This window comes from Cetorhinus maximus, chromosome 4 (genome assembly GCF_964194155.1).
Source record: "Cetorhinus maximus chromosome 4, sCetMax3.hap1.1, whole genome shotgun sequence".
Classification (NCBI taxonomy): Eukaryota; Metazoa; Chordata; class Chondrichthyes; order Lamniformes; family Cetorhinidae; genus Cetorhinus; species Cetorhinus maximus.
This window is the reverse complement of record NC_135882.1, coordinates 175,628,034-175,655,436: the sequence shown is the minus strand read 5'-3', so window position 1 is coordinate 175,655,436 and position 27,403 is coordinate 175,628,034. Positions and strand designations below refer to the sequence as shown.

The 27,403-nt window shown below is 42.9% G+C and overlaps 1 protein-coding gene across 2 annotated transcripts in view; it reads right to left on the bottom strand.

Moving 5' to 3' along the window:
• Positions 1 to 5,877: 5,877 nt before the first annotated feature.
• The window catches only part of osbpl1a (oxysterol binding protein-like 1A), a 235,336-nt gene continuing 213,810 nt past the window's right edge, over positions 5,878 to 27,403 (bottom strand). The window contains exons 24-29 of one of the 2 annotated variants that reach the window (XM_078541167.1): positions 21,515 to 21,641; positions 18,209 to 18,334; positions 16,408 to 16,531; positions 15,172 to 15,262; positions 13,435 to 13,458; positions 5,878 to 7,741 (exon numbers count right to left, since the gene is read on the bottom strand). In XM_078541167.1, the coding sequence (XP_078397293.1) occupies positions 7,639 to 7,741; positions 13,435 to 13,458; positions 15,172 to 15,262; positions 16,408 to 16,531; positions 18,209 to 18,334; positions 21,515 to 21,641 (595 nt within the window). In that variant the 3' untranslated portion in view covers positions 5,878 to 7,638. The remainder of the gene's footprint in view (positions 7,742 to 13,434; positions 13,459 to 15,171; positions 15,263 to 16,407; positions 16,532 to 18,208; positions 18,335 to 21,514; positions 21,642 to 27,403) is intronic. The other variant, XM_078541166.1, reaches the window with a different exon arrangement.

Sequence of the window (27,403 nt, the reverse complement as noted above, 5' to 3'; positions counted from 1 at the left end):
TTACAAGACAAGGAGTGGTTCGAGAGCGGGAGCGAGAGACGGGGAGACCTGTGAGCTGGGGTCTGGTGAGCAGGTAGGTGATTGGTTAGTGAGTTTTACGGTTTTCTTCTCTAAATTGGGGCAGTCGTTTAAACTAGAACCAGGGAGATATAAGCACTGTATTCAATTTATAGCTTAACTAGTTAAACTACTTAAAGTAATTCCACAATAGTTGACTGATATTTCAAAACACAAAACCCTAATTAGTTGAACAAAATACAATAACTTTGGCAGGGCAGGTAATGTGGCATTTGGGAGCTGGTGAATACCAGTGTGACCCACAGCAACCACATCTGCACTAAGTACCTGCAGCCCGAGGAACTTCTGCTCGGAGTTGATGCGCTGGAATCCTCTCAGAGGCAGAGCTCCCAAGAACATGAGAGTAAACTAGCAAGAAATGTAAAAACATACAGTAAGAGCTTCTACAAGTATATAACAAGGAAGAGAGTAGCTAAAGGGAGGATTAGTGCTTGAGGGTGCCTCAATTGGGAAATGGAGGGCCTGAGACAGCCACCTTTCAACCCCCCAAATCATTCTGCTGACCTATCCCCACACCTCCAGCCAGTGATTCCCTCCTGCAATGCCCCCCACCCCCCAATCCCGCCCTCACTCACCAGTTGGCTAGGGATCCAGCCTGATCCTAGGCCTCTCCAGTGCAGTGCCGTTAGTAGCCACTATACCTGCTTGGTGCTGCTAAGCACTTCTGATTGGCCAGCTGCTCTCAGGGGGTGAGACTTCTGCCCCTGGAGTCCTGGATCCCAGGGAAGGCCCACCACTGGCCTGTTAAGTGCCCAAATGACACTTAATTCTGTGGGCCTTCCCTAAAAGAGGTGATGTGGGGTTCTCGCCCGCTTTCCAGCCAATGGGTGAGACCCCAGTTGCCTCCATTAAATACTGCCCCGAGGGTCTTAAAAGATACAGCTGCAAAGATAGTGGATGCATTGGTTGTAAACTTCCAAAACTCCCTTGATTCTGGAGAGCTCCCAGCGGATTGGAAAACTGCAAATGTAACTCCTTTATTCAAGAAGGGTGACAGAAAGCAGGAAACTATAGACTGGTTAGCTGAAAATTGTCATTGGGAAAATGCTGGAGTCCGTTATTAAGGAAGTAGGAGGACATTGAGAAAATCATGCATAAATCAAACATATTATTATGGGAAATAATGCTTGACAAATTTACTAGATTCCTTTGAGGATATAACAGGCAGGGTGGATAAAGGGGACCCAGCAGATGTATTTGGATTTGCAAAAGGTATTCAATAAGGGCCACATGAAAGGTTACTGCAGAAGGTAAAAGCTCATGGTGCTGCAGGTAATATATCATGGATAGAGAATTAGCTAACTATCAGGAATCAGGGTCAGAAATGGATCATTTTCAAGTTGGCAAACTGTAACTAGTGGATGACATAGGGATCAGCGCCAGGGCCTCAACTATTTCCAATCTTTACTAATGTCTTGGATGAAGGGACAGAGAGTATTGTAGCCAAGTTTTCCAATTTGAAAGCAAGGTGTGAGGCTAACGCAACCTACCTATATCCCTTTCCAGACTTAGAGTGGGCAAAAAATTAGCAGATGGAGTACAGGTAGTAAAAAATAGAAAAGCAGCATATTGTTTAAATGGAGATAGTCTGCAGAATGCTGTGGGCACAGAGGGATCTGAGTAATCTTGTACATGAATCACAAAAAGTTAGCATTAAGGTACAGAAAGTAATTAGGAAGGCAAATGGAATGTTGGCCTTTATTGCAGGGGTGATGAGTATAAAGGTAGGGAAGTCTAACCCTAACTCTACAGGGCATGATGAAGCCACACCTAGAGTACTGTCTACAGTTTTGGTTTCCTTATTTAAGGAGGGATATACTTGCATTGGAGGCAGTTCACAGGAGGGCCACAAAGCTGATTCCGGACTTGAAGGGTTTTGTCTTATGAGGAAAGTTTGAGCCTATACTCATTGGAGCTTAGAATGAGAGGTGATCTTATTGGAAAGTATAAAGATTATGCAGGGGTTTGACAGGATAGATGCTGAGAGGATATTTCCCGTGGGGAGAATCTAGAACCAAGGAGGCACAGTTTCAGAATAATTTAAGACAGAGTTGAGGAGGAATTAATTCTCTCAGAGGGTCATTAGTGTTTGGACTTTACCTCAGAGAGCAGTGGAGGCTGGGTCATTGAATATATTCAAGACTGAGATAGACTTTTGATCAACAAGGGTGTCAAGGGTTATGGGGGGAAGGCAGGAAAACGAAGTTGAGACCACAATCAGATCAGCCATGATCTTATTGAGTGGTGGAGCAGGCTCAAGGGGATTGACCTGCTCCTGCTCCTATTTCTTACTTGTGCGGTGAGAGCGATGTACTGGTTTTCTTAAAAAGAAACTCATGTCTTAATTGATTGTCTCCTAGTCTCTAACATTGCACCCAATCCTGTCAGCTTTCTAAAGGACAGGCTAGGTTAAAATTGCTCCTATAGCTTCAACAAAGTAGTTGCTTGGTGGTACAGAACTTTGAGTGTTGCTGAAAAAAGAAACACGCTGTCAAAGCTTTTCACCTTGTACTCATCAGGACAAATGCAAAAATGTCAAATTTCAAAGGGAGCAACAGTTTACACTACATGAGAAAAGGGTGCTGATTTGCTAACCAATCGACTCTTTTGGTTGAGATTTTGCCATGGAGAATGCACCAGTGAACTATTGCCGCCCCTGCATTTGAATATATGTGCCTTCTAACAAGCATTAATGAGTCACACTATGAGCCTGACTGATAATCTTAAATTGGTTGTTAGTGTAACTCGCACATACTCATAAATGGACCCAAGACTGCCACTTTCAAACCTGAAAAATGCCCAGGCTACCTCAAATAATCCTGGAAAGGCAAGGTATTCAAAAATTCAAGCAAAGTGAAGCTAACCGTTTCACGCTGCTAACTATGCAGTAGCAACTCAAATGGTATTTTCCACTAACAGGATGTTGTCATCAAACCAAAAAAAATCCTACCACACAAATGAGTAATATTATATATCAATTTCAGTGCCTGTGCGATGCCAGGTACGTAGGGCGTACATCCCAGCAAATAGTGGATCCTATCGAACAGCACATACCTTCGGCTGTTCACAAAAGGCAGAGTACTGACCATTCTCAACCAGCCCATGCTTGCAAAACTCAGAACATCAAGGCCAGAATTTTCTGTTCGGCGTGTGGGGACAGGCCCCGCACGCCGACATGTAAAATGATGCGCGGTGATGTCGGGCGTGCGTCCCGATGTCACCGCGCGTCATTCTGATCTTTTGTTCAGCGGGCATGCACCGGAGTCAGCTGCGCACCCGCCGGACTGTCAAAGGCCTGTTAAGGCCATTAAAAAACTAATTAACGTCATTGTCAAGGCTGCCGATCCAACCTCAAGGTTGGCAGGCAGGCGATGAGCCTGGGTGGCCTTCGCATTTTTTATTAAACCTCATCCACGGGTGGGATGAGGTTTCATGAAGGTTTTATTAATTAAATAAAAATTATAAAAATTCAAAAACATGTCCCAGCTAATGTGACACCGTCTGAGTAATTTTATTTCTTCTTTTTTCCCCAACTTTACAACTACACTTAATCTCCCTCAGGCAGCTCTGTGCCTCAGGGAGATTTCTGCGCTCTTTCATGCAGGCCCCGACTCTCCCTCCTCCCCCGCCCACACAGGTCACGCTGGGCGGGCCAATTAAGGCCCGCCCATGTAAAATGGCGGCATGCAGCCGATCGGGGGTGGCGATCGGCTCTGCGCCGGCTCCGAACCAGCCAGCCCGATGGGGAGAAAATTCTCCCCCATGTCTAATGTTAGAAGTGATTCCATAATTGGTCGGCACTTGCTGAACAATCTTAAGTGTGCTAAGAATTACACTAATAACCAAATTAAAATAATCAGTTGGACTCTCAACGTAGCTCACTTACAATTGCTAGAAGCTACATGTATTCATACGCAGGGACTTGTTCTCTGCAGACAAAAACAACACGCCCAGGCATTGCATGTCTTTTGAATTAAACAAAAGCATGGGGGACAATAGTTCTCTGGTGCATTCTCCATGGTAACATCTCAACCAGAGACGACTTGCCAGCCAATCAGCACCTTTTCTCAGGCAGCATAAACTGTCGCTCCCTTTGAAATTTGGCATTCTTGCATCTGTCCTAATGAGTGAAAGACAAAAAGCTTCAGCAGGATGTCTCTTTTTTCAGCAATACTTAAATGAAGTATTAACCTCAACTTCTTTAGAACCTAAATTCAAATCACATTTATGGAGTAGCTGTGAGAAATCACGAAAAACACCTTCACAATATCTAATAAGATGGCGAAAATAGATTTCCAGAATTTTGAAGTCCCTTGTCCAGGACCATTTGAAAGTATGAAGAAATCGCTCCAAGAGATTGATATTGGTGGATACATCAGAAGCTTTTACTGTTAAGTTTCACCTGGAAGGCAGCAGAAGGTAGCAATGAACAGTTTAGGGCAGTACCAGCAATTATACTGGTAGAGGTAATATAATCAACTGACTGTGGAGACTGGAACACTGTGCTCTCCTGACTATGCCTGATGACAAACCATGGAGTCAATCAATTTATAACCAACATCAGGGAAGGTTCTCAGGTTCAGAGGCATCCACGGTCCTCTGTTTGAGGCCTAACATGGTTGGTACATCATTAAGGGAACAGTCTCATGAACCTTCCATGCTCAATTCTTTACATTACATCGAGGAACATTCCTCTACCATGTTGAAGGCTGGTGGCACCTCCAGAAAAATCAAGCATCAATATCAAACATTTGGAGCAGAGTATTTTCTTAATTTAGGAAGAATATTTGGCGTAGGTCTGGGTTGGCTAGGGAGCTTGTAAGATTTCAGGGTTCAGAGCCACAGATACCTAAATAGGCAGACGACTAGACATAAGTAATTTTAAGATGGTTTACTAAGTTGATTAAGAAGCAACAGTTTAAATATAATGCATTAACTAATTCGACGGAAAAAGTATACGACCATAACATTTGAGAGCAGTTTATCGATCCTGGAAGACAAATGGATGGTTCGCAGAGTGTGTTGATCTCAGTAGCCTGTGGTAACAGCATTCTGCTCTCTAGTTGAAGTGTTAGGAAACTCCTCCCTTCATCTTCCTCCTCCTCCTCTGGATATCTTCCATCTGAAAAAGGCAGCTGCCCAATGAGCACTGCCACCTCACCAGCACCTCAGCCACATACGATCCCTCAGCAGGCCCTCACCAGTATATGATCCCACCAGGATCTGGCTCCTGTGCGTCAGCGCTTGTTAATATACCCTTTTCCTGGGGGTCGATAGCTTACCCGGTATCAATCATCTATTCAAACTATTCTGACCAATGAACACAGGACAGGTACCCAAACCGTCAAGGTGGTTACCACCTCCCCTGTTCGTCACCCTGCTCGAGGTCAGCTTTTTAGCTTACATCCTGATGAGGGTCATATCCTGGTCCTTCCTAAACAATTACATAGATAAGTGGGTGCACAAAGATGCCATTCTACCAGCTTAGGAATGTTAACATGGCAGCCTGAACTAAGTGACCTTGCTGTTTCTGAAGACTGTTTAAAGTGTTTAGGAATCATCTTTCCAGCGAGAGAATCAATGCTGTTTACCTAATCTCAAAATGTAGAAAATACCCGTTTGTTAAAGACCCCAATTTCTTACAGGCTTGTACACTCTGAAATGACCAACTCCTACAATGTCTTAGATTTGAAGTTCCGTGAGCTAAACAGCTGACAATAAATGGAATTATTACAAAATATTTCATCCTCCCCTCCCCCACAGCACTGAAATATTAAACAAAGACAATAGTGTTATATCTACACATTTTGAAAAGCCTTTATTTAGCAGCAATATTACATTTGATATTCCTGTATTAAATGACAAACAGTAGTTAAAAATCTGATTTAGTGTTGTTCTTCCATTACTTCTAATCCAAGATATGCACTATTTACCTAGAAATACATACTTCTTTTTAAGTTCAGTCCAATACTCACACCACCATTGAAAATTGCTAACAGCAGACATAAGAGATACAGAGAAGGATCCCAAATCTGTTTGCATATTTTTCACTATTGAAGCTTTGAAGAAATGAAGACATTCTAACTGAAAATAGTAAAATATCAAATATGTTATTAATCCAATTAGGAGTTTAACTGAATCCAACGTAATTTCAAACTGCAGTGCATCACAGTTGTAAAATGTGATTTAAATGCATTTGAGATTGATGAGAAATTAATTTCAACATAGTGAATTCGAGTTATTTCACATTCGGAGCTTATGTATATGAACACATTGGGTGATGTGCGACACAAAACTACTCCCATTGCCAGTACTAGAATACAATAGCATTTTACAAAGGTCAGACGAATTGCAAACCTAAAGTGATTAGAATTCAGATTTACAATGGGACTGTTTTCCATAATTAATAAATGCTGAGAGTACAATTGATCACAATTTCAAACATTACAGTTTTAATATATTCAACCTTAGTTTCTTTTTAACTTCAAGATTTCCTGAACGTAAGCTCTGATATACTGTACAAATAATTACAGAATTTTCTTTACACTTTTAGCTATACAAGTTTTTCCAAATAAGGTTTGCAAAGCTTGCCATGGCTTTGAAACTCCTGAACGAAACAAATTTCTTAAAGAACAATCACTACATGACAAGTCAAATTCAACACAAACACACATTAAGTAGACCAAAAATAAACTGGAAACTAAGCGTTAAGATTACCAATGATGCGGCAGTAAGATGGAATATGTTGTATAAGGGTCGAAGCACTCTTTCCATACACATTTCTGAAATAAGGAGATACTTTTGTTCAGTGATAAATTGAGATATTGAAACTGAACTATATTTTTAGAATACAAAGTCCACTGAAGTATATGTCAACTAATGGATACCTTATGCGATTCAAATGAATCTAAACGGGGCCAAAGACTGTTTATAAAACAGTTTAGATAAAGATTGCGGTTTTATAGGCGCAATCCTTATCTAGCTCTACAATGGATCTAAACAAAACTTGCATATAATTAAAATACTGTAACATTGTGATTAGTGATTAGATTTTCAGAAACAGATGAAGTAAGGGTAGCATTATTGTGTAGAAATAGCTTAACTTAGTGCCATACAATAAAATGGTTTTAAGAAACTCAATGGGCCGGTATTACTCCCACTTATTGCTCGAGTGCAAATTGCTTAATTTAGTATCCTACTATAAATCGTCTTAAGAAACTTAATGGACAAATTTTACTCCCACTTACTGCCTTTTACAAGAAACCTGCCCGAGGTGGGTAGACAGCTTGGGCACTTCTAGAATAGGTCTCAACAGTTGCGCAACAATTGGAAAAGAGAAAGACATCTTTATCATAGTGATGCTCTCATTAAGAGGCTTCTATCATACATTCTTGGCAGTACTTACAAGAAAGGTCTCAAAGAACATTCTTATTGGAAGAGACCAAAAAGAAGTAAATTTACATTGGTTGAGGTTGTACTGTTTTTTTTAAAGTTGTGAAATAATATATGCCCTGAAATTTGCTCATGGCAGAGATGCTGCGTGACTTCTCCCATGTTGACTTAATAAATATCACTGCAGTGTGAGTAACTCCTATCCCAGTAGCTTCCTGAGTACAGCCAGTCTGATGCACCAGTGTAGGGATTGGGACCTTGATGGAACCACCTGTTAAAAAAATCACATTAGAGAAAGAAACATCACTTGTTGTTGCATTGTCTAATCTACTTGTGGAAGAGCAACTGCAGCTTGGGACTCGCACCACACATTTCATACTCCAAAACCTTCATTCTGATCAATCAAATTCATTATACAGGCACCACTAGGCAATTGGTAAATATTTACATATCTTTAGTAGATTTGTAGTTTATATAAGATCACAGTATTAATATTAGAAGAGAGCTGATTTCAAAGAATATTCCCTAAAACAGGAGTGTCCAACATGTGACTCATTGGCCAAATGTGACCTCTGAGCTCCATTATCTGGACTAGAAGTCCCTGCCATCTCTGTGAGCTGTGTGCAAAGCAATTTTACCGATAGAGACCTAAATGATTGGAAAAAGGTTGCTCCATGACTGATAGATTTATACCAACTAGGGAGCTATTTTTTTTTTCCACACTTCAGGAATCAGTCCTACAGACGCAAGACACTTAACAAAATTTAAGGCGAAGAGGTAGACATGAGGTGTGTGACTATTGTGTGTCTGTAATTGTATGCAGCCCATTTACTGGTCTGGACATGTTTACCTTCCGCTGACCTGTTCCTTCTAAAGGTTGGACACCCCTGTCCTATGGGGATGCATGTACACACTGAAATGTGTTAGATGCTTACTATTTAATTAACAAAAATGCTGCATTCTTCAAGTATGTAGTCATGTATTGCTGCTTAACAAAATGTTTGACAAAAGTAAAATTTATTTCACAAAACCAAGTATTTTCATAAATCCACTGCAACTTTGCCTTAAAGAATGCATCATGAACGATTGGGAATTTGGGCATGCTACTCAGACTTTCAGGAAAATGAGGCCACCACATACAATTCAGAGAGAATACATCCAGTAAAGACAAACATCTCATTAGCGTAAAGTGGTTATGTAGTATGCTGAACTGAAGTCACCACTTCTCTCAAATGCAGATAGTGTTCTAATAGTGTCCGCACTGGCTTCTCAGTCTGATTCGTGGTAGTTTGAATTCCAGGGCTTTATACTATGCACATCCGATTGCTGTGATTGCTAGTGCTAAGCATATCTGTTAGCTTCAGAATATAATAAAAATATCCCATCTCAGGAGGAGGACTGCATCTGCCATGGCTGTCACAGAGGATGAGAGCTGGTGTTTAGTGTCAGATAAATTCTGGAATTTTAGAGGCCTCATCAGCTCTGAACTACTGCACCTGTCGTGTCAGCAATGCAATTTCCTTTTAAAAATTCAGCCAGGTAAAAGCGAAACCATTAGATTACTTCTACTTTATAATTAGTTACAAATTGTATACAGTCCGAATGGGAAAATGCAAGGGTGTTTTATTTCTTGTTCGTTAAAAAGCATCCCTGTTGACTTCAAAAATAAAATTTGTATTTATTTTACATTTAAAAAAAGATGAACTGACCCTGCAAATTGGGGACACAGTAGCATAGCAATTATGTTACTGGACTGGCAATCCAGAGGTCTGGACTATGATCCCGGGACAGGAGTTCCCACCAGATACCACCGTGGCAGCTGGGAAATTTAAATTCAATTAATTAAAGAAATAATTCTGATTTTTTTTTTTAAAAAAGCGAGCACTAGTATTGATGACCATGAAACTACTGGGTTGTCCCAAAAAATAAACATCCACTTCACTAATGTCTTTTAAGAAGGAAATCTGTCGTCCTTACCCAGCCTGGCCTACATGTGACTCCAGATCCACAACAATGTGGTTAACTCTGAATTGTCCTCTGCAATGGCCTAGCAAGCCACTCAGTTGTATAGCAGTGGGCAATAAAAGCTGGCCTTGCTAGCAACATCCACATCCCACAAATAAAAAGAAAATCCTCTTCAGTAAGATTTGGGGCTGGTCCAATTTGGGAGAATTGTCCCGTAGGCGGGTCAAGGAAAAGCCTGATTCTTACTTTCAGAGTCAGGTCCATCAGCTGATGTCCCAGATTCCTCTGTTACTATTCTTTGGTAGGTCCTGTCCCATCAGCAGTGGGGGAGTGAGGCTTTTCAGGCTTGGACTTGGGGGTCCTCGATATTGACTCGATGTCACAAAGTCATAAAAGTCTAGTGAGATTTCCTGACCACCGATCATGTCCCTAACTCACCTGATGAATCAGTACTCTGTCATGCCAATGAGCAAAAGGCGCATACGACCACCATTGACCAAACCAGTCGAGTTCTGGAGGATATAACTTTCTAATTAAACCTGCATCAGGTGGCGAGGTAATGATCACCATGCAGTCCTTATAAAGACAAAGCCTCATCCTCATGGTGAGGATATCCAAGTATTACCATAATGCTAAGCGGGATGGACGGATCTAGCCACTCAAAACTGGGAAATCCATCAGGTGAAATGGGTCAACAGCAGCAACAGAACTGTATACTGGTTGGTCAAAACATGCCTCACTTTTCTATCATTGATCACCCAGGAGACCAGCCCTGGTTCAATGGAGAAGGGCCAGCATCAAGCATACCTCAGCATTAAGGTATTAACCTAGTGAAGCTAAAATATAAGGTCACCCGAATGTTCTGAAAGAAAGCAGTATAGATATGAGCTGTTCAGAGGCTGGGAATTCTGTAGCGAGTAACTCATCTCCTGACTCTCCAAAGCTTGTCCACCATCTACAAGGCAAAAGTCAGGAGTTTGATGGAATACTCTCTACTTATCTGGATGTGTGCAGCTCCAACAACACTCAAGAAGCTCAACATCATTCAGGACAAAGCAGCCTGCTAGATTGGCACTCCATCCACATTCATTTCCTCCACCATCGACACACTGTGGCAGCAGTGTGCACCATCTACAAATGTACTGCAGCTACTCGCCAAGGCTCCTTTGACAACACCTTCCATACCTGTGACCTCTACCCCTAGGAGGACAAGGACAGCAGAGGCTGATAACACCATCATCTGCAAGTTCCCTCCAGGCTACACACCATCCTGACTTGGAACTACATCACCATTCCCTTACTGTCGCTGGGTCAAAATCCTGGAACTTCCTCCTTAACAGCATTGGTGGGTGCACCTACACCAGATGAGCAGCAGCTGCTCAAGAAATCGGTTCACCCCCACCTTCTCAAGGACAATTAGGGATGCTGGCCGTGCAAACTACACTTACATCCCAGAAACAAACGATGAAAGAACTATACTATAAACAGAGCTACATACCATCACAACTAAAGTATCAGTGAAGCTCTATATCCCTACCATATCAGATCAAGAATAATGGAACAATTAGGCAACTAATGGAAGGAGGCAGTCCATGATTATCTCCATCCTCAGCCATGGTGCAGTCCAGCAAATGTGCAAGACACAAGTTTGAAGTGCTTGTAGACACCTTCGGACAAAAGTGGACAATTCCACTTAGCTCCTTTCCAACAATGTGGAAGATTGCCCAGATCTGACCTATCAGTAAAAGGCCAAAGAAATCTAAACCAGTCAATTATTGCCCTATCAGTTCCTCTCAATCATTAGTACAATGATTGAAGGAATCATCAATGGTGCTTGTTAGAAGATTAGCTAGCTAACAGGAAGCAGAGAGTTGGCTTAATGGGTCTTTTTCTGGTTGGCAGGATGTGACAAGTGGTGTGCCACGGGGATCAGTGCAGGGGCCTCAACTTTTTACACCTTATATAAAAGACTTGGATGAAGGGACCGAAGGAATAGTTGCTATATTTGCTGACTACACAAAGATAGGTAGAAAAGTAAATTGTGAAGAGGATGCAAAGAGGCTACAAAGTGACATAGATAGGTAAAGTGAGTGGGCAAAGATCTGGAAAATGGAGTATAATGTGGGCAAATGTGAAATTGTTCATTTTGGTAGGAAGAATAAAAAAGATTATCTAAATGGTGAGAGATTGAGGAGTTCTGAGATTTAGAGGGATCTGGGTGTCCTAGTGCATGAATCACACAAGGTTAGATTGCAAGTACAACAGGTAATTAGGAAAACTAATAGAATGTTATTGTTTATTGTGAGGGGAATTGATTACAAAAGTAGGGAGGTTATGCTTCAGTTGTACAGGGTATTGGTGAGACCACATCTGGAGTAATGTGTATTGTATTGGTCTCTTTATTTAAAGAAAGATGTAAATGCATTGGAAGCATTTCAGAGAAAGTTTACTAGACTAATACCAGGAATGGGCAGGTTGTCTTGCAAGGAAATGCTAGACGGGTTAGGCTTGTATCCACTGGAGTTTAGAAAAGTAAGAGGCGAATTAATTGAAATCTTTAAGCTCCTGAGGGATCTTGACAGGCTGGATTAGAAAGGGTGTTTCCTCTTGTGGGGGAATCTAGAACTAGGGGTCATTGTTTAAAAATAAGGGGTTGCTCATTTAAGACCAAGATGAGGAGAAATTTTTTCTCTGAGGGTTGAGTGTCTTATGGAACTCTCTTCCTCAAAAGGCGGTGGAAGCAGAGTCTTTGAATATTTTTAAGGCAGAGCTAGATTGATTTTTGATTAACAAAGGGGTGAAAGGTTATCGGGGGTAGGCAGGAATGTGGGGTTGAGGTGACATTCAGATCAGCCACCATCTTATTGAATAGCAGAGCAGGCTCGAGGGGCCCAGTGGCCTACTCCTGCTCCTAATTCATGTGTTCGTATGTGCCAACAAGCAACATCATCTTGCCAATAACTAACATTCAGTTTGGGATCCACCTCAACCATTTGGCTCCAGATCTCAACATAGCTTCGATTTAGTCATGGATATAAGAGCTGAATGCCAGATGAGAGATGATAGCAGCTGCCCATAACATCAAGGCAGCTTTTGATCGAGCACAGCACCAAGGAGCCCTCCAAAACTGAAGCCAGTGGAGGTTAAGGGGAAAATATTCCTGGAGTTGTGACTGGAGTTATACAGGCACCCAAGAAATTCAGCTGCAGATGTTCGAGAATTATCATCGCAGCCCCAAATCACTGCTGCAGGTAGTACACAAGGAAGTGTCCTTGATCCAACCAAGCAGCACAATTACTGAGTACTCCACCATTACATCCTCAGGGTCACAGGTGTTCAACTGGACAAACCATATCAACATGGACTAGTTGAGGCGAATAGTGTAGATGTAGTTAAGAGGAAACTAGATGAGTCCATGAGGAAGAAAGGAATAGAAGGTTATGATGATGAGTGAGACGGAGATTGGGTGGGATGAGGCTCGCGTGGATCATAAACCAGTTGGGCCAAATGATCCGTTTGCCATAAATAATCTGTAAACAAGGCAGGCATGCAAATATGATCAGCAGCTACGAAATCCACAAAGCAGGCTAGAGGTTTTACATTTTTTAAGCCAAAAAATTGACAAATTGGTTGAGAAACATGATTACGCTTCTTACCAAGAGACTACTTTTAACTGTCACAATTGTGTCTCGTGACAAATCAAGATTAGCTAAACCTGTCAATATTTGAATCTATTAAGTATCTTTGTAGATTACTTTATGATATGACATTACTGCTTAATTCTGAATGTTTCTAAGATAAGATAAATAAAAAGGGGATATCATCAGTGAACTTCTCTTGGCCTTAGTCTCCCTGGTCATAATCTGTTTTAAATGTGGTCACTGCACGTCAATTTTGTTTTATAATTAAGAGTTCATTTCAGGCAAAAAGAATGTTATCCCAAGCAGTTAAGACACAAAAAGCCAGAAAAACCAACAATAAAGTACAAACAAGCCAAACCTGGGACCCTCTGCCAATTGGTTCCTTTGGGGGAAACAGTAGAGAGAAGCACAGGTTATTAAACAATACCTGATCAGTAGTTAATTCTGCTAAAACAGAGGCATTCATTACAAGTGCAAACTTTCAGACATAGGGAAGCAGAAAACCTGTACTTTTAACACTAAACCTGTGTGTGAAAATTGAGCCTTTGAGATTGGGTGTAATAGAAAACGCAGTGAAGCACTCGTAACTGAAGGATAGCCAAATGATTACACATTACAGTTCCAAATTCCTGGCAACCTGCCAGCTTAACATGATGGAAGTCACTGCCATGAAATGAACTAATTCTTCTTCTAGAAGTCAGTGCTGGCAACACATTAGGATCAAGGTATGGCACTCCTAGCTAGCTCACCCACAGAACCCCCAACCCCCAGAGATGTTAATCACTGGGAGCTTCCACTAATTGGGCCTGCTTGCAGGCTCCAAATGAGACTCCAAATATTAAGCTGGCACTTTTGGGCAGCAGGACAATAATCAGCACATTTTAAAAGCTTTTGAATGCAACTGATTTGAAAAATTTCTGAAGAAACTGGCTATTGTACCTGAATATATAAATAGCAAACAGGTCTGTATATTTTTAAAGTCATTTACATTTATTTAATATCAGGTTACTCACAGATGGTGAACTAGACACTGATTTTCAGTTGTATTAATAAAACTGGACCAAGTTACCACTTTTAGATATAAAGAAAATGGTATGTTAGCCTTTATTACAAGGAGGTAGGAATTTAAGGGTTATTAGGTCTTGTTGAAATTATATAGAACTTTGGCAAGACCACATCTGTGTACAGTTTCTGTCTCTGTTCCCAAGGAAAGATATTCTTGCATTAAATGGGATGCAACGTAGATTGAGATTGATTCCTAGGATGATAGGGTTGTCCCATGAGAGATCGAGTAGAATGGGCCTATATTCTCTGGAGTTTAGAAGAATAAGAGGTCATCTAATTGAAATGTATAAAATTCTGCGAGGGCTTGACAGGGTAGATACTGTGAAAGGCTGAAAAGTCTAGGACTAGGAGTCATATTCTTGGGATAAGGGGTTGGCCATTTAGAACGGAAATGCAGAGAGATTTCTTCACACAGAGGGTTTGAATCTTTGGAATTCTTAGAATAGGTTAAGACTCCCTATACTCATTCAACACAGGCCCTTGCAATGAGCAGGTACATGAAACGCTTAGTGTGGTCTAATTCAAATCGAAGTCCCAAAGGATTACCAACCTAATCTCTTGTAATATGCAAGACTTTAGGTCGGGTATTTATCTGAAATTTAAATATGCTAGTTGAAACTATTAAATGGAGAATTTTGCAAACAACTTAACAGAATTTTCTAAAAAAAAAGTGAATTTGGAAATGCTATTTAATTTTTACATAGCAGTGCATCAATATAATACATAACTTGTTTTCCAATTTCCAAATTTACAGTAGGAACAAATGCACTTAAGCAGCCTCTGCTAATGGGAACTTCAAAAAACTGAAACCTACAGTTTGGTTAATTATTCAATATCATTAACACTAATATGAACAGACAGATAACATTTGAATTCAACTGTATGAAAAAGTGACCCTCCCAATTTTAAGTTGTCAATTTACTTTTATGCGACAAGTGGCAGACGGAGAGAATAGTATAACGTGACTCTTCCTCAAAACTTCAAACGTACATCACTAAATTAAACAAAACCAATGAGATTCAATACTAACTTGTTTTTCCAGTCATTGTCAGTCTTGGCTCGTTGCTTGCGAGCAGCTCTTTGCTTTTCTTCCAACCTCTTCTTTTCTTCACTGGCTAAATCTACAAAAGGTTTAAATAGGTAGGCATGTTCACCTGTACTTTCACAGTAACCACACTGAAAATTGAAAGTACATTTTTTTAATGGGCTTGGCAATGTGACGTTCCATTTTGGTGGTCAACCTCAAGTCTAGAGCTAATAAAGCCACATGTGACGGCTTCAGCAGAACAGCTAAGGTGGATCAGAGATTATGGAGGTGGAAGTAGGTGATCTTGGTGACGGTGTGGATCTGTGTTTGAAACCTCATCTCGGGGCCACATATGACACCAAGACTGCGGACAGTCTGGTTCAGCCTCACACAGTTGGAAGGGAGCAGGATAGAACCAGTAGCTAGGGAACAGCATTTGTGGCGGGGCCATAGACGATGACTTCAGTCTTCCCATTACTTAATTGGAGGAAATTTCTGCTCATTCAGTACTGGATGTTGGATAAGCAGTGTGACAATTTAGAGATAATGGAGCAATTGAGAGGAGTGGAGGTGAGGTAGGGCTGGGTGTCGTCAGCATATCATTACCATACATCTGTGCTGTGATGCTTCACCCTGCCCATGCTTAGACACAAAATACACCCATTCTTATTTAATCTTGCACTTCATCTGACCCAAAGACAACCAGCAGTATTTGGGGAGGAATTCCACTAATCTATACTATTATTTTCCTTATGCAACATATAGTATTATATAAATAACGACTCAATCGTGGATTTTGTGTTGACAAACCTCTGGTTCTACGGGATAGACAACTTTAGACCAGCCAATACTGAGAGTGCCATCCATGTAGCAGTACTGAATCAAAGGGGGATTTAAGCAGCACAGACATGCAATTTATTCAACATCTGATAGAGGGTGGAGTTTAACAGAGCCCGCTGGAGCGGGAATGATGGTGAGGGAGCCCGGAGAATTGGGCGGGAGTACCTGCAACCAATTCCCGGCTTCAGGAAAACTGTCCCACATTTAGTTTTTTAACATCAAATTTACTAGACAAGTGTAATTTATTTTCAAGTGCACCGTACAATTTATCAGCTTTACTGTAACACTCAAATTTCACCGCCAATCCCTCTCATGGTGCGAAGTAGATAATGAAGGCTCCGAATGCAAAAACAGATTTTCCCGTCCGAGTTATTTCTAACGATTAATATTTGATCCTACCTATATCGCCATTTTCCATTGCTTTAATGTCAGGTCGGAATCGGCAATCAGTGGGTGCAATAACACTCTCCATTTCTTTATCCAGTTCATTCAGCGACATGGCAAAGTTGGTGAAATTGTACATCTGGAAAATATTCCAAAAATATTCTACAAAAATAATTTGGCCCACGTGTCCATTGCTATAGAGAATGAAAACCAGTGACATTTCACACATGGGCCCTGTGGGAAGACAGACTTGCATTTCTACACCCAAAGCACTTCACAGCCAAGGAAGTATGTTTGAAGCGTAGCCACTGTTGTAATGAAGGAAATGCTAATTTTGCACACAGCAAGATCCCACAAACAGCAATGTGATAATGACCAAATAACCCGTTTTTTTCAGGGATGTCGTTTGAGGGGTAAATAGACCCAGAGAGAACTCTTTGTTCTTCATCAAAATGCTGACTGGGATCTTCTATGTCCATGTTAGAATCATATCTTTTAAAACTATATTTTTCTTTTAAAATATGGAAAAACAATGCATTATCTGGACATTTGGATGCTGACTTGGGAGTTTTTGTTAAAAAAAAAAGTCATAAGTTGACCTTGGAGCTGTCAACAGTCATGCCTTTTCCAAGAAATCAGCTGACCAGCGTCGTACTTGAAGCGGCAGGAGCTGTTTGTTTGTTTTGAACTGCAATCACTTTAACTGATGGGGAAAAATACTGGTAAAGGCAAAGGCAAGTGATTTACTGGAAAGCACATGGCAGAGACGAGCTTTAAGTTTTGAACCAGTCTTTTGGGGAATAAGCTAAGAAGGAAGGCTATCCTAACTGCCTTGCCTGAAATTCCGTGTGTGGCTACGAACAGCCAGAGAATTCTCATCTTCTTATAACTTGTCTGCCTTTTGACCTGGAAGGCTGGGACAGGAAAGATTGGTGCGGCCCTATTTACATCCACGCCACGGGTCCTTTGGAAAGATCGTCTTGACAACTATGGTGACCAGTGTTTTCACACGAGGTAGCACCAGATCAACAGCATCAAAATCCTGCAGACTTTATCCCTTTCTTATAAAGTTTTTCCCAGTCACTTGCTTCTGCAGAGACTTCTTGCATGTCTTTTATTTGTCCGTGCACGTGCACGCGCTGGGGAATTTTTAAAAGGGATAGCGAGTACACTTCCAGATTATAATTGTATGTTAACCAGCTCTTGCAACTTGTTAAAAAAGTTTTATGATAAATCAATCATACTGAGGTTATTGAAAGAAACTTGATTAAAGTCACTTTTATTCTGGGTACTGGCAGTGAAGGTAAATAATTGGTCATTTTGGTGAGTGAATTAAACTTTCAAACTAATGATATGACCTGCGGAGTAGTGGGGCTAGATCAACACTCCTCCCATCCCAGTCTAACAGTCCATCTGAAGGAGCAGACGGGACTCTCAGTTTGCCGTCTTACTGAAAGATGTACCTCCAACAGTGCAACACTTGCTCAGTGCTGCATTGAAGCATCAGTCTAGATTTTTGTGCTCAAGTCAACGGGGAGAAAGTTATGGAATGAACTCTACGGCATGGGTCTAGCAGGCTGAAGGCACAGACCCTAATGGCGAGATAAAGGACGGCTCAAGGGGGTAAAATGCACAAGACTCACTGAGACTTTAAGAGGGGACATCCTCAGTAAGGAAGGAAGAGATTTTAATTGAAAATACAGAACTAGTTGCCAGTATTTAATGTGTCTTTAGTATTTGGCATTCATTGACATATCACTCCACTTGGACAAATAAATAGCAATCCTAATCACACCCAAGGAACTTGGAGACTAACCTGTTGAGAGTTTGGTGGTCTAGGTGCTATCTTCCACAGCAGGCGGCTCCCTGGTATAACCTGTACACTTTCGGCGTTATCGGGCAGTGGTATTTCATCCAGTTCAGATTTCTCTGAAGCTACTGACTAGGAGATTCGCACCATAAAAAATGTACGTTATTATACAAATGAAACTAGGAAACTTTCACCAGTTATAAACATAACATTGTAAATTCTTCTTTGAAGTGTATCATTTTTGACAAACAGTCACCGATCATGTCACAGGTAAAGGTAGGAAAATGGGATGGGGTTGAGGAGATGGATGACGTTGAAGACGTTACTGAGAAAACCCACAGTCTTTCCTTACTGCATTTTCAGCATCACTCAACCTCAGTGGTTAACCGCAGGAATATAGAAAGGGGATTGTAACAGTGAGTTTTACTGAATTGTCTCAGTGCATTTTGCTTTTATTCTTTCAAGGGTGTGGGTGCTGTTGATGGGCCAGCATTTATTGCCCCTCTCTAATTGCGCTTAAGGTGGTGGTGGTGAGCCACTACAGTCCATGTGGTGTAGGCACACCCACTGTGCTGTTAGGGAGGGAGTTCCAAGATTTTCACCCAGCAACAGTGAAGGAACGGTGATATAGTTCCAAGTCCAGATGGAGTGTGGCTTTGGAAAGTGCTGTCAAATGAGCCTTGATGAGTTGCTGCAGTGCATCTTGTAGAGGGTACACACTGCTGCCATTGTGCGCGGTGGTGGAGGGAGTGAATGTTTGTGGATGGGGTGCCAATCAAACGGGCTGCTTTGTCCTGGATAGTGTCAAGCTTCTTGAGTGTTGTGGGAGCTGCACTCATCCAGGCAAGTGGGGAGTATTCCATCACACTCCTGACTTGTGCCTTGTAGATGGTGGACAGGCTTTGGGGAGTCAGGAGGTGAGTTACTTGTCACACGATTCCTAGTCTCTGACCTGCTCTTGTAGCCTCAGCATTTATAGGGCTAGTCCAGTTTAGTTTCTGGTCAATGGTATCCCGCAGGATGCTGATAGTGGGGGATTCAGTGTTGGTAATGCCATTGAATGTCCAGGGGAGATGGTTAGATTCTCTCTTGTTGGAGATGGCCATTGCCTGGCACTTGTGTGGTGCGAATGTTACTTACCACTTATCAGCGCAGCCAAGTGGAAGATCAGCCATAATCTCACTGAATGATGGACTTGGCTCAAAGGGCTGAATGGCCTACTCCTGCTCCTATTTCCTATGTTCTTTAAAGCCTGGATATTGTCCAGGTCTTGCTGCATATGGACACGGACTGCTTTAGTATCTGAGGAATCACGAGTGGTGCTGAACATTGTACAATCATCAGCGAACATCCCCACTTCTGACCTTATGATGGAGGGAAGGTCATTGTTGAAACTGCTGAATGCGGTTCGTCCTAGGACAGTCCCCTGAGGAACCCCTGCAGTGATGTCTCAGGACTGAGATGATTGACCTCCAACAACCTCAACTATCTTCTTTGTTAGGTGTAAAGGAACTATCATATTTTTCCTGACATTAGTGTGGGATACTTCTGTGGACTGCAAGGTTTGAATCATCAAAGAGGTTAAGTATAAAAAAACAGGTATTTGAAATGCTAATGGATGAGCTACGTAAAATGGAATTTGCATTTTTAGGTAAGTCAAGGGATGTTGGCTTTTCAAAAGGACACGGTGAGACATTTACAACTGGCAAAGTAAATAAGGCAAACTTATTACTTTTATTTTTCCCAGGCAGACAGAGCGCTCTGGTTGACTCAGTGGGGCCATGGAGACAGCCATCCCTGCCCACAGTTCTCTGTTTGGGTCTTGGATACTCCAGCTCTGATGGTTCCCCAGGGTGGCTGCAGGAAGGCTGCCTCCATAAAGCTAGTGGCCTCCCTATGTGACAGGGTTGGGGGATGGGGGCGGTGCTGCACTGCCTCAAACAAAGTGCCAGCAGGCCTGGAAAATCAGCTTAAACAGGGCTTTTATTTACCTAAATTAATCGCCCACCTCTGTCCAGTCGACAGCCCATTGCACACTGTCCTGTCACTGGGAAATTTCCCATTGGAACTGTCCCGACGCGGCTGCTCCTTATTTTCCTCATTTCCACTCCCCTCCCCAGACACCAGGCCGGGAAAATCCTGCCCATTGATGCCATGGCAGAGGAGAGATTAGGAGGGCTAACCAATAGTTTGGTCATAGGTGTATTTTAAGGAGGATCATAAAGAAGGAGAAGTGGATGGAGAGTAGCTGGGGACCGGGAGGAAATTCTACAACATGGGCCTCAGAGGCTGAAGACAAACTCTAACAATCAGTGAAGACAGGGGGGGTGAGGATAGACAAAAGGCATGGAAACTTTGGCAGGGGAGAGTTTGTAGAGCTGGAGGAGGTTAGAGATAGGAACAAGGCTCAAGGGGCCGAGTGGCTTATTCCTGTTATATAGATATTCCTCTAGAGCCTTAAGAACATAAGAACTAGGAGCAGGAGTAGGCAATTCAACCCCTCGAGCCTGCCCCGCCATTCAATACGATCATGGTTGATCTGAATGTAACCTCAACCCCACATTCCTGCCTACCCCCGATAACCTTTCACCCCCTTGTTAATCAAGAATCTATCTAGCTCTGCCTTAAAAATATTCAAAGACTCTGCTTCCACTGCCTTGTGAAGAAGAGTTCCAAAGACTTACAACCCTCGGGGGAAAAAAAAATTCTCTTCATCTCTGTCTTAAATGAGTGACCTTTAAACAGTGACCCCTAGTTCTAGATCCTCCCACAAGAGGAAACCACCTCTCCACATCCACCCTGTCAAGACTGCTCAAGATCTTATATGTTTCAATTAAGTTGCCTCTTACTCTTCTAAATTGTGGTGGATAAAAGTCTAACCTGTCCAACCTTTCCTCATAAGACAACCCGCCTATTCCTGGTATTAGTCCAGTAAACCTTCTCTGAACTGCTTCTAACACATTTACATCTTTCTTTAAATAAGGAGGCCAGTATTGTACACAATACTCCAGATGTGTTCTCACCAGTGCCCTGTACAACTGAAGCATAACCTCCCTACTTTTGTAATCAATTCCCCTCACAATAAACGATAACATTCTATTAGCTTTCCTAATTACCTGCTATATCCCTAAGGATTAGAATTTTAAATTTGACTGCTTAGGGAACCGTGCCCAACCAAGAAAGAACCCAAATTATTCCAGTTCCAGTACATATCCCCACTGTAGCTACAGGTGTCTGAAGAGACATGCAAAAGAGTAACAGCACCCAATCAACCAGTTTTATTTATTTGATGTAAAATGATTCCGTACTTACTGATTTGCTCAGCTTCTTTTCCTCTGTGTTTTTCTTGTCACTTTTTTTGTAGGCGTCAAATGTACTGGGGTCAATCGCCCACAGACACTCTGTCCATTTTCCATATACTGCACAGAGCTTCTTCTTACTGTGACAGACCACAGGAAATTTTCAGTCTAAATCATCAGAACGGGTTATTCATTCATCACTGCCATACAATACCGCTACCTTGGCAGGGATTTTCTGGCCCTGTCGTGGGTGAGGCGGCGCCCCAGCCAGAAGTCCCATTGACTTGCGGCGGGACCGGAAGATCCCAGCAGCGGGCGGGTGCGGAAAGTCACAGAAAATGGAGCAGCTCACGCAGTCAGGGAATAGAAACGCAGTAAAGCAGAGGAACAATCCAGCTGGCCCATCAATCCTGTCCCACCCAGGCATGTCGCAACCTGTACCCCATCCCACTGTCATCTCCACCCCATTGCCTTCATACCCTACCCCTTTCCAACCCCCAATCCCATCCCATTGTCATCTCCACCCCACTGCCTTCGTACCCTACCCCTTTCCAACCCCCAATCCACCCCATTACCTTTGTACCCTACCCCTTTCCAACCCCCAATCCACCCCACTGCCTTCGTACCCTACCCCTTTCCAACCCCCAATCCTATCCCATTGTCATCTCCACCCCACTGCCTTCGTACCCTACCCCTTTCCAACCCCCAATCCACCCCACTGCCTTCGTACCTACCCCTTTCCAACCCCCAATCCTATCCCATTGTCATCTCCACCCCATTGCCTTCATACCCTACCCCCTACCAACCCCCAATCCACCCCACTGCCTTCGTACCTACCCCTTTCCAACCCCCAATCCCATCCCATCGTCATCTCCACCCCACTGCCTTCGTACCCTACCCCTTTCCAACCTCTAATCCCATCCCATTCCACAGGCATCTCCACCCCTTACCTGACCCCACCCTACCACTATCCTCCTCCCACCCCATGTCCTGGGAGAGGCAAGCCAAACAGAGAAAAATCTTTCAGGAAAGATATCCTGTTGGACATTCCTTTCTAACTCCCACAAGAGATCACCGCATCACCAGCAGTGCATATATTTGAGGATTATTGTATGAATATACTGAATTGATAATACAAGGGTACAAGCACAGGGATGCTTGATCTCTGTCCCAAAACATAGTTACCCATCCTTTTATTCAAATATTCTCTTAAGTTAAACAGTGGTAAAGTTACTTTGCAGCCCTGAAATTAGCCTTCAATAAGCCCACTTTTTTTTTTACTCGTTCAAGGGATCTTAGCATCGTTGGAAAGGCCAGCATTTATTGCCCACCCCTAATTGCCCTCGAGAAAGTGGTGGTGAGCTGCCTTCTTGAAGTGCTGCAGTCCATGTGGTGTAGGTACACTCACAGTGCTGTTAGGGGGGTGGGTGGGGGGGTGGAGTTCTAAGATTTTGACCCAGCGACAGTGAAGGAACGGCGATATATTTCCAAGTCAGGATGGTGAGTGACTTGGAGGGGAACTTGAAGTTGGTGGTGTTCCCATGTGTCTGCTGACCTTGTCCTTCTAGGTAGTCAAGGTCATGGATTTGGAAGGTGTTGTCGAAGGAACCTTGGTAAATTGCTGCAGTGCATCTTGTAGATGGCACACACTACTGCTATCCATTGGTGGTGGAGAGAGCAGGTGTTGAAGATGGTAGATGTGGTGCCAGTCAAGTGGGCGGCTTTGTCTGGATGGTGCCTCAAGTGTTGTTGGAGCTGCACTCATCCAGGCAAGTGGGGAGTATTCCATCACACTCCTGACTTGTGCCTTGTAGATAGTCGGCAGGCCTTGGGGAGTCAAGAGGTGAGTACTCTCTGCAGAATTCCCAGTGAGATTAAAGTAATCAGACCTAAAGGAGGGTTGTGGTAGGAACATAGAGCTTAGGAGCAGGAGTTGGCGGCAGGAGACGACTTTAGGATTGAGAACCATTGTCATGGGGATTAGAGGTAGATCAGATGGCAGAGGATGGGCAGTTCCACTGATGTGCTCAGTTCGCAGACAACAAAACCCATAAACCCTTGGTATTTTGTACCAGAGGTGAGGGTGGAGGCAATTTATGGTGGAAAAAATGAAGCTATTGGTTGTTCTTGTTCCCAGGATGGTCCAGGGATAGGAAAAGGATTTTGCTGAGGAGAGTGAATTTTCACATGTTTCAGTGAAATTTGCAATAAATAACCAAACCAGACTGACTTAAAGATGCAAATATGGGAACTCTACTGAGGGCTATTATACCTATAATGAGAACTATACTACACTGGTCCTGACAGGTATGAGCCATGAAGCTCAGTCAAACCTAACACACCAACATCATGTTTGGAAGAAATACAGTGAAGACACTTAATCCACCGGTGATAGTAAATACATAACCACATTTTAATAGTGCTCGAATCTTTTCGCATTGGTTAAGGTGGACAACACTAGGCATACACGAAGATCTTTGCATTGATTATTCCAGACGTTGATTGATGCACTAGGTATAATGACAGTGACTTGTGCATCTGAAGGCTGCCAGAACAAAACTGCTCCATTATTATTGTCCTGTCCAATGTCTATCAGCTTCAATTCTGGATGAGCTAGAACATTTTCCAGCTCAACATTAACCAGTCCAAGTCCATCCTGTTCAGCAGAACTTTACCTTAGCCCATGATACCACCCCCATTTCTTATTTGCATGCTTAGGCCAAACAATCTACATCCCAGACATCCTGTCTGACACACTGCAGTGTTTCAAATCCGGCAACTACACCATTACTTAAGATTGTCTATTTCTTCATCTACTGTCAGATTAGATTCCACAATTGGGCAGCACTTGCTGAACAATCCTGAGTGTGCTAATAGCTACACTAACAACCAATTTGAGATAATCAGTTGCGCTCATTTATACTTGCTAGAAGTGACATACATTCATCCACAGAGAACTGTTCTCTGCAAACAAAAGGAATATGCTCAAGCTTTGCACCTTTTTTGAATTACCCGGGAGCTTTATGGCAATGCCTCAGCCAATGAGAATTGACTTGCCAACTAATCAGCACCCTTTTTCACCTGTAGTATAAATTGTTGGATTATTTGAAATTTGGCATTCTTGTGTTTGTCCTGATAAATGCAAGATGAAAAGCTGATTAAAGTATATAAGATCCTAAACGGTCCTGACAAGGTGGATGTGGAAAAGATGTTTCCTCTTGTGGGTGAGTCCGCAACTAGGGTGCACTGTTTTAAAATTAGGGGTCGCCCTTATAGGACAGAAATGAGGAGAGTTTTTTTTCTCTCAGAGGGTTGTGCGACTTTGGAACTCTCTGCCTCAGAAGGCAGTGGAGGCGGGGTCTCTGAATATTTTTAAGGCAGAGGTAGGTTGATTCCCTTGCTTAACAAGAATCTAAAGTTATCGGGGTGGGGGGGGTGGGGTAGATGGGAATGTGGAACTTGAAACAGAAATAACAGATCAGCCGTGATCTTATTGAATGGCGGAGCAGGCTCGAGGGGCCGAATGGCCTACGTCTGCTCTTATTTCGTACGTTTGTATGTAACATATCTTTCTTTTCAGCGATATTTAAGTTCTTTAATACCAAGCGACTGGTTGTCTATTTCGCTCTCCAACGCCACCGTAAACACACCACTTTCAAAACTTTCATCCATGCCTTTTGTTACCACCAACAGATTTGACTTCTTCACGTTCTCTTTTCTGACCTCCCCAGCTCCATCATGAACAAACACCAGCATCTGTACCCTGACCTAAACTAAGTCTCTCACCTGTCATTGCTATGTTCGCTAACTTCCGTTTGTTCCACAAAATCCTCATTCTCAATTGCAAACTCTTCATGACCTTACATTACTTTACCCCTCCCTGCATCCAGTTTGCCTAGTCCTGTTAGAATTTTATACCTTTCAATCAGATCCCCTCTCATTCTTCTAAAAGGTCAGCCATGATCTTATTGAATGGCGGAGCAGACTCGAGGGACCGAATGGCCTACTCCTGCTCCTAGTTCCTATGCGTCTACATCAACCTCCTTCAGCCATATCAATTCCAACTCAACCGTTAATGTTGGAATCCTGTTACAATGAAGCGCATGCTTTAGTTTGTACGTGAGAGCAGCTATTGCTAATTGGGGAAAGATGAGGCAATTATTCTTAAGTATATAAGAACTGGTGGGGTGGGGGAAAGAGCAATTTGTGCCTGTGCTCTTGTGAATAAACCAGTGTTAAGGAAAAGACTGGCTCCAGATTCATCCTTTCCCCAGTGTATGAACAGTGACTTTAACATCGGGTGCTTCTGTCATCTCACTCTGGTCTACGTGCATTCGTACTAGTGCGTTTGACTTCACATGTCTTCGGTAACTCAAGTTGCATAATTACCTTAATCATTACAACTGCAGCTAAAGCGATATTAAAAGCTAGCTGATCAAAACTGCATTATTCTGTTATCTCATTTTTAAGGTTATCATGAAATCAGCAGCATTAAAGGAACAGAGAAACAGGACGAGGACAATTTAGCGCTTCGAGCCTGTTCAGCCATTCAATGAGATCATGGCTGATCTGCAACCTAACTGCATATACCTGTCTTTACCCCATATCCCTAAGCAGCTTTAGTTAACAGAACTCTATCAACCTTGGATTTACAATTAATTGACCTGGTATCTGCCATTTGCAGAACTAAGTTCAAAACGTCCATCAACCTTTGCATTAGAGGTCACCCTAATAGGGCAGAGATGAGGAGAAATTTTTTCTCTCAGGGGGTTGTGCGACTTTGGAACTCTCTGCCTCAGAAGGCAGTGGAGGCGGGGTCACTGAATATTTTTAAGGCAGAGGTAGATAGATTCCCTTGCCTAACAAGAATCTAAAGTTATCGGGGGTAGATGGGAATGTGAAACTTGAAATTTTTAGGCAACGTACCCTAGTCCTACACCCGCCAATCAGCTGAAATAGTTGCCAGGATTTTTAAGAATGGCAGGGTTTCCCTACCTGCCATTGGACGAGTCAGTGGCGAACACATCCCTGCCGATATTGGCTGCCCCACAGACATTTAACGCTCCGAGTACTAATTCACTGGAGACGGGATGTCCTTCACTTGGGAGGAAGTCCCACACCAGAGAACTGCCGGCCAATCTGCAAACAGTCCCTGGGAGTCCAGGACCAGATAAGTGTGGGGCTTTCAGGCCGGCGAAAGGGGAGGGTGTATAAAAAGGTGGGGGGGGGGGGGGTGATGGGGGGTGGGTGGGTAAGGGTAAGTGTCTGCAGGGATCAGGCCTTGTTGGGTAGTGTGGGATGGGGAAGGGGGAGGGGTGATGCTCGACATTGGTGGGTGGCGGCCCCCCCTCCCCCCCTCCACGCCACCCCCCTCCCTCCCTCCGCTCCACCCCCACCCCCAAGCCTCAACAGGGACATTTTTCAGCTTCCCTCACCCCTGAAATCCTCCTGCCAGCCTGAAAACTGAGGCTGGTTGGGAAACCACCCTTAAGTGGCCAATTAAGGACCACTTTAAGGGCCTCAGGTGGGGCAAGGGCAGGCAGGCTGGCCTAGGCCTCGCCCATCCCACTGTGAAATTGCGGAGGGGTCGGTGTGGGCGGGAGCCCAGTGGGAAGGCCTTCTGAAGAATTTTACAGCCCAGTCCCCTCGCCCCCTTCTGCAAGCCTTTTAGCAGGGGAATGTAAAATTCTGTCCAGTTTCTCTCTATCTATCCTACCAGTTCCCCTTAAACATCTTGGAATTGTCAATCAAATTATCCCTTAACCTTCTAAATTCCAGGGAATTAAAAACCATAGTTAATCTGATCTCTCCTTATAATTTAGTTCTTGAAGTCCTGGTGTTGTTCTGGTAAATCTACATTCCACTCCCTCCAAAAACCAATACATCCTTCCTAAGGTGTGGT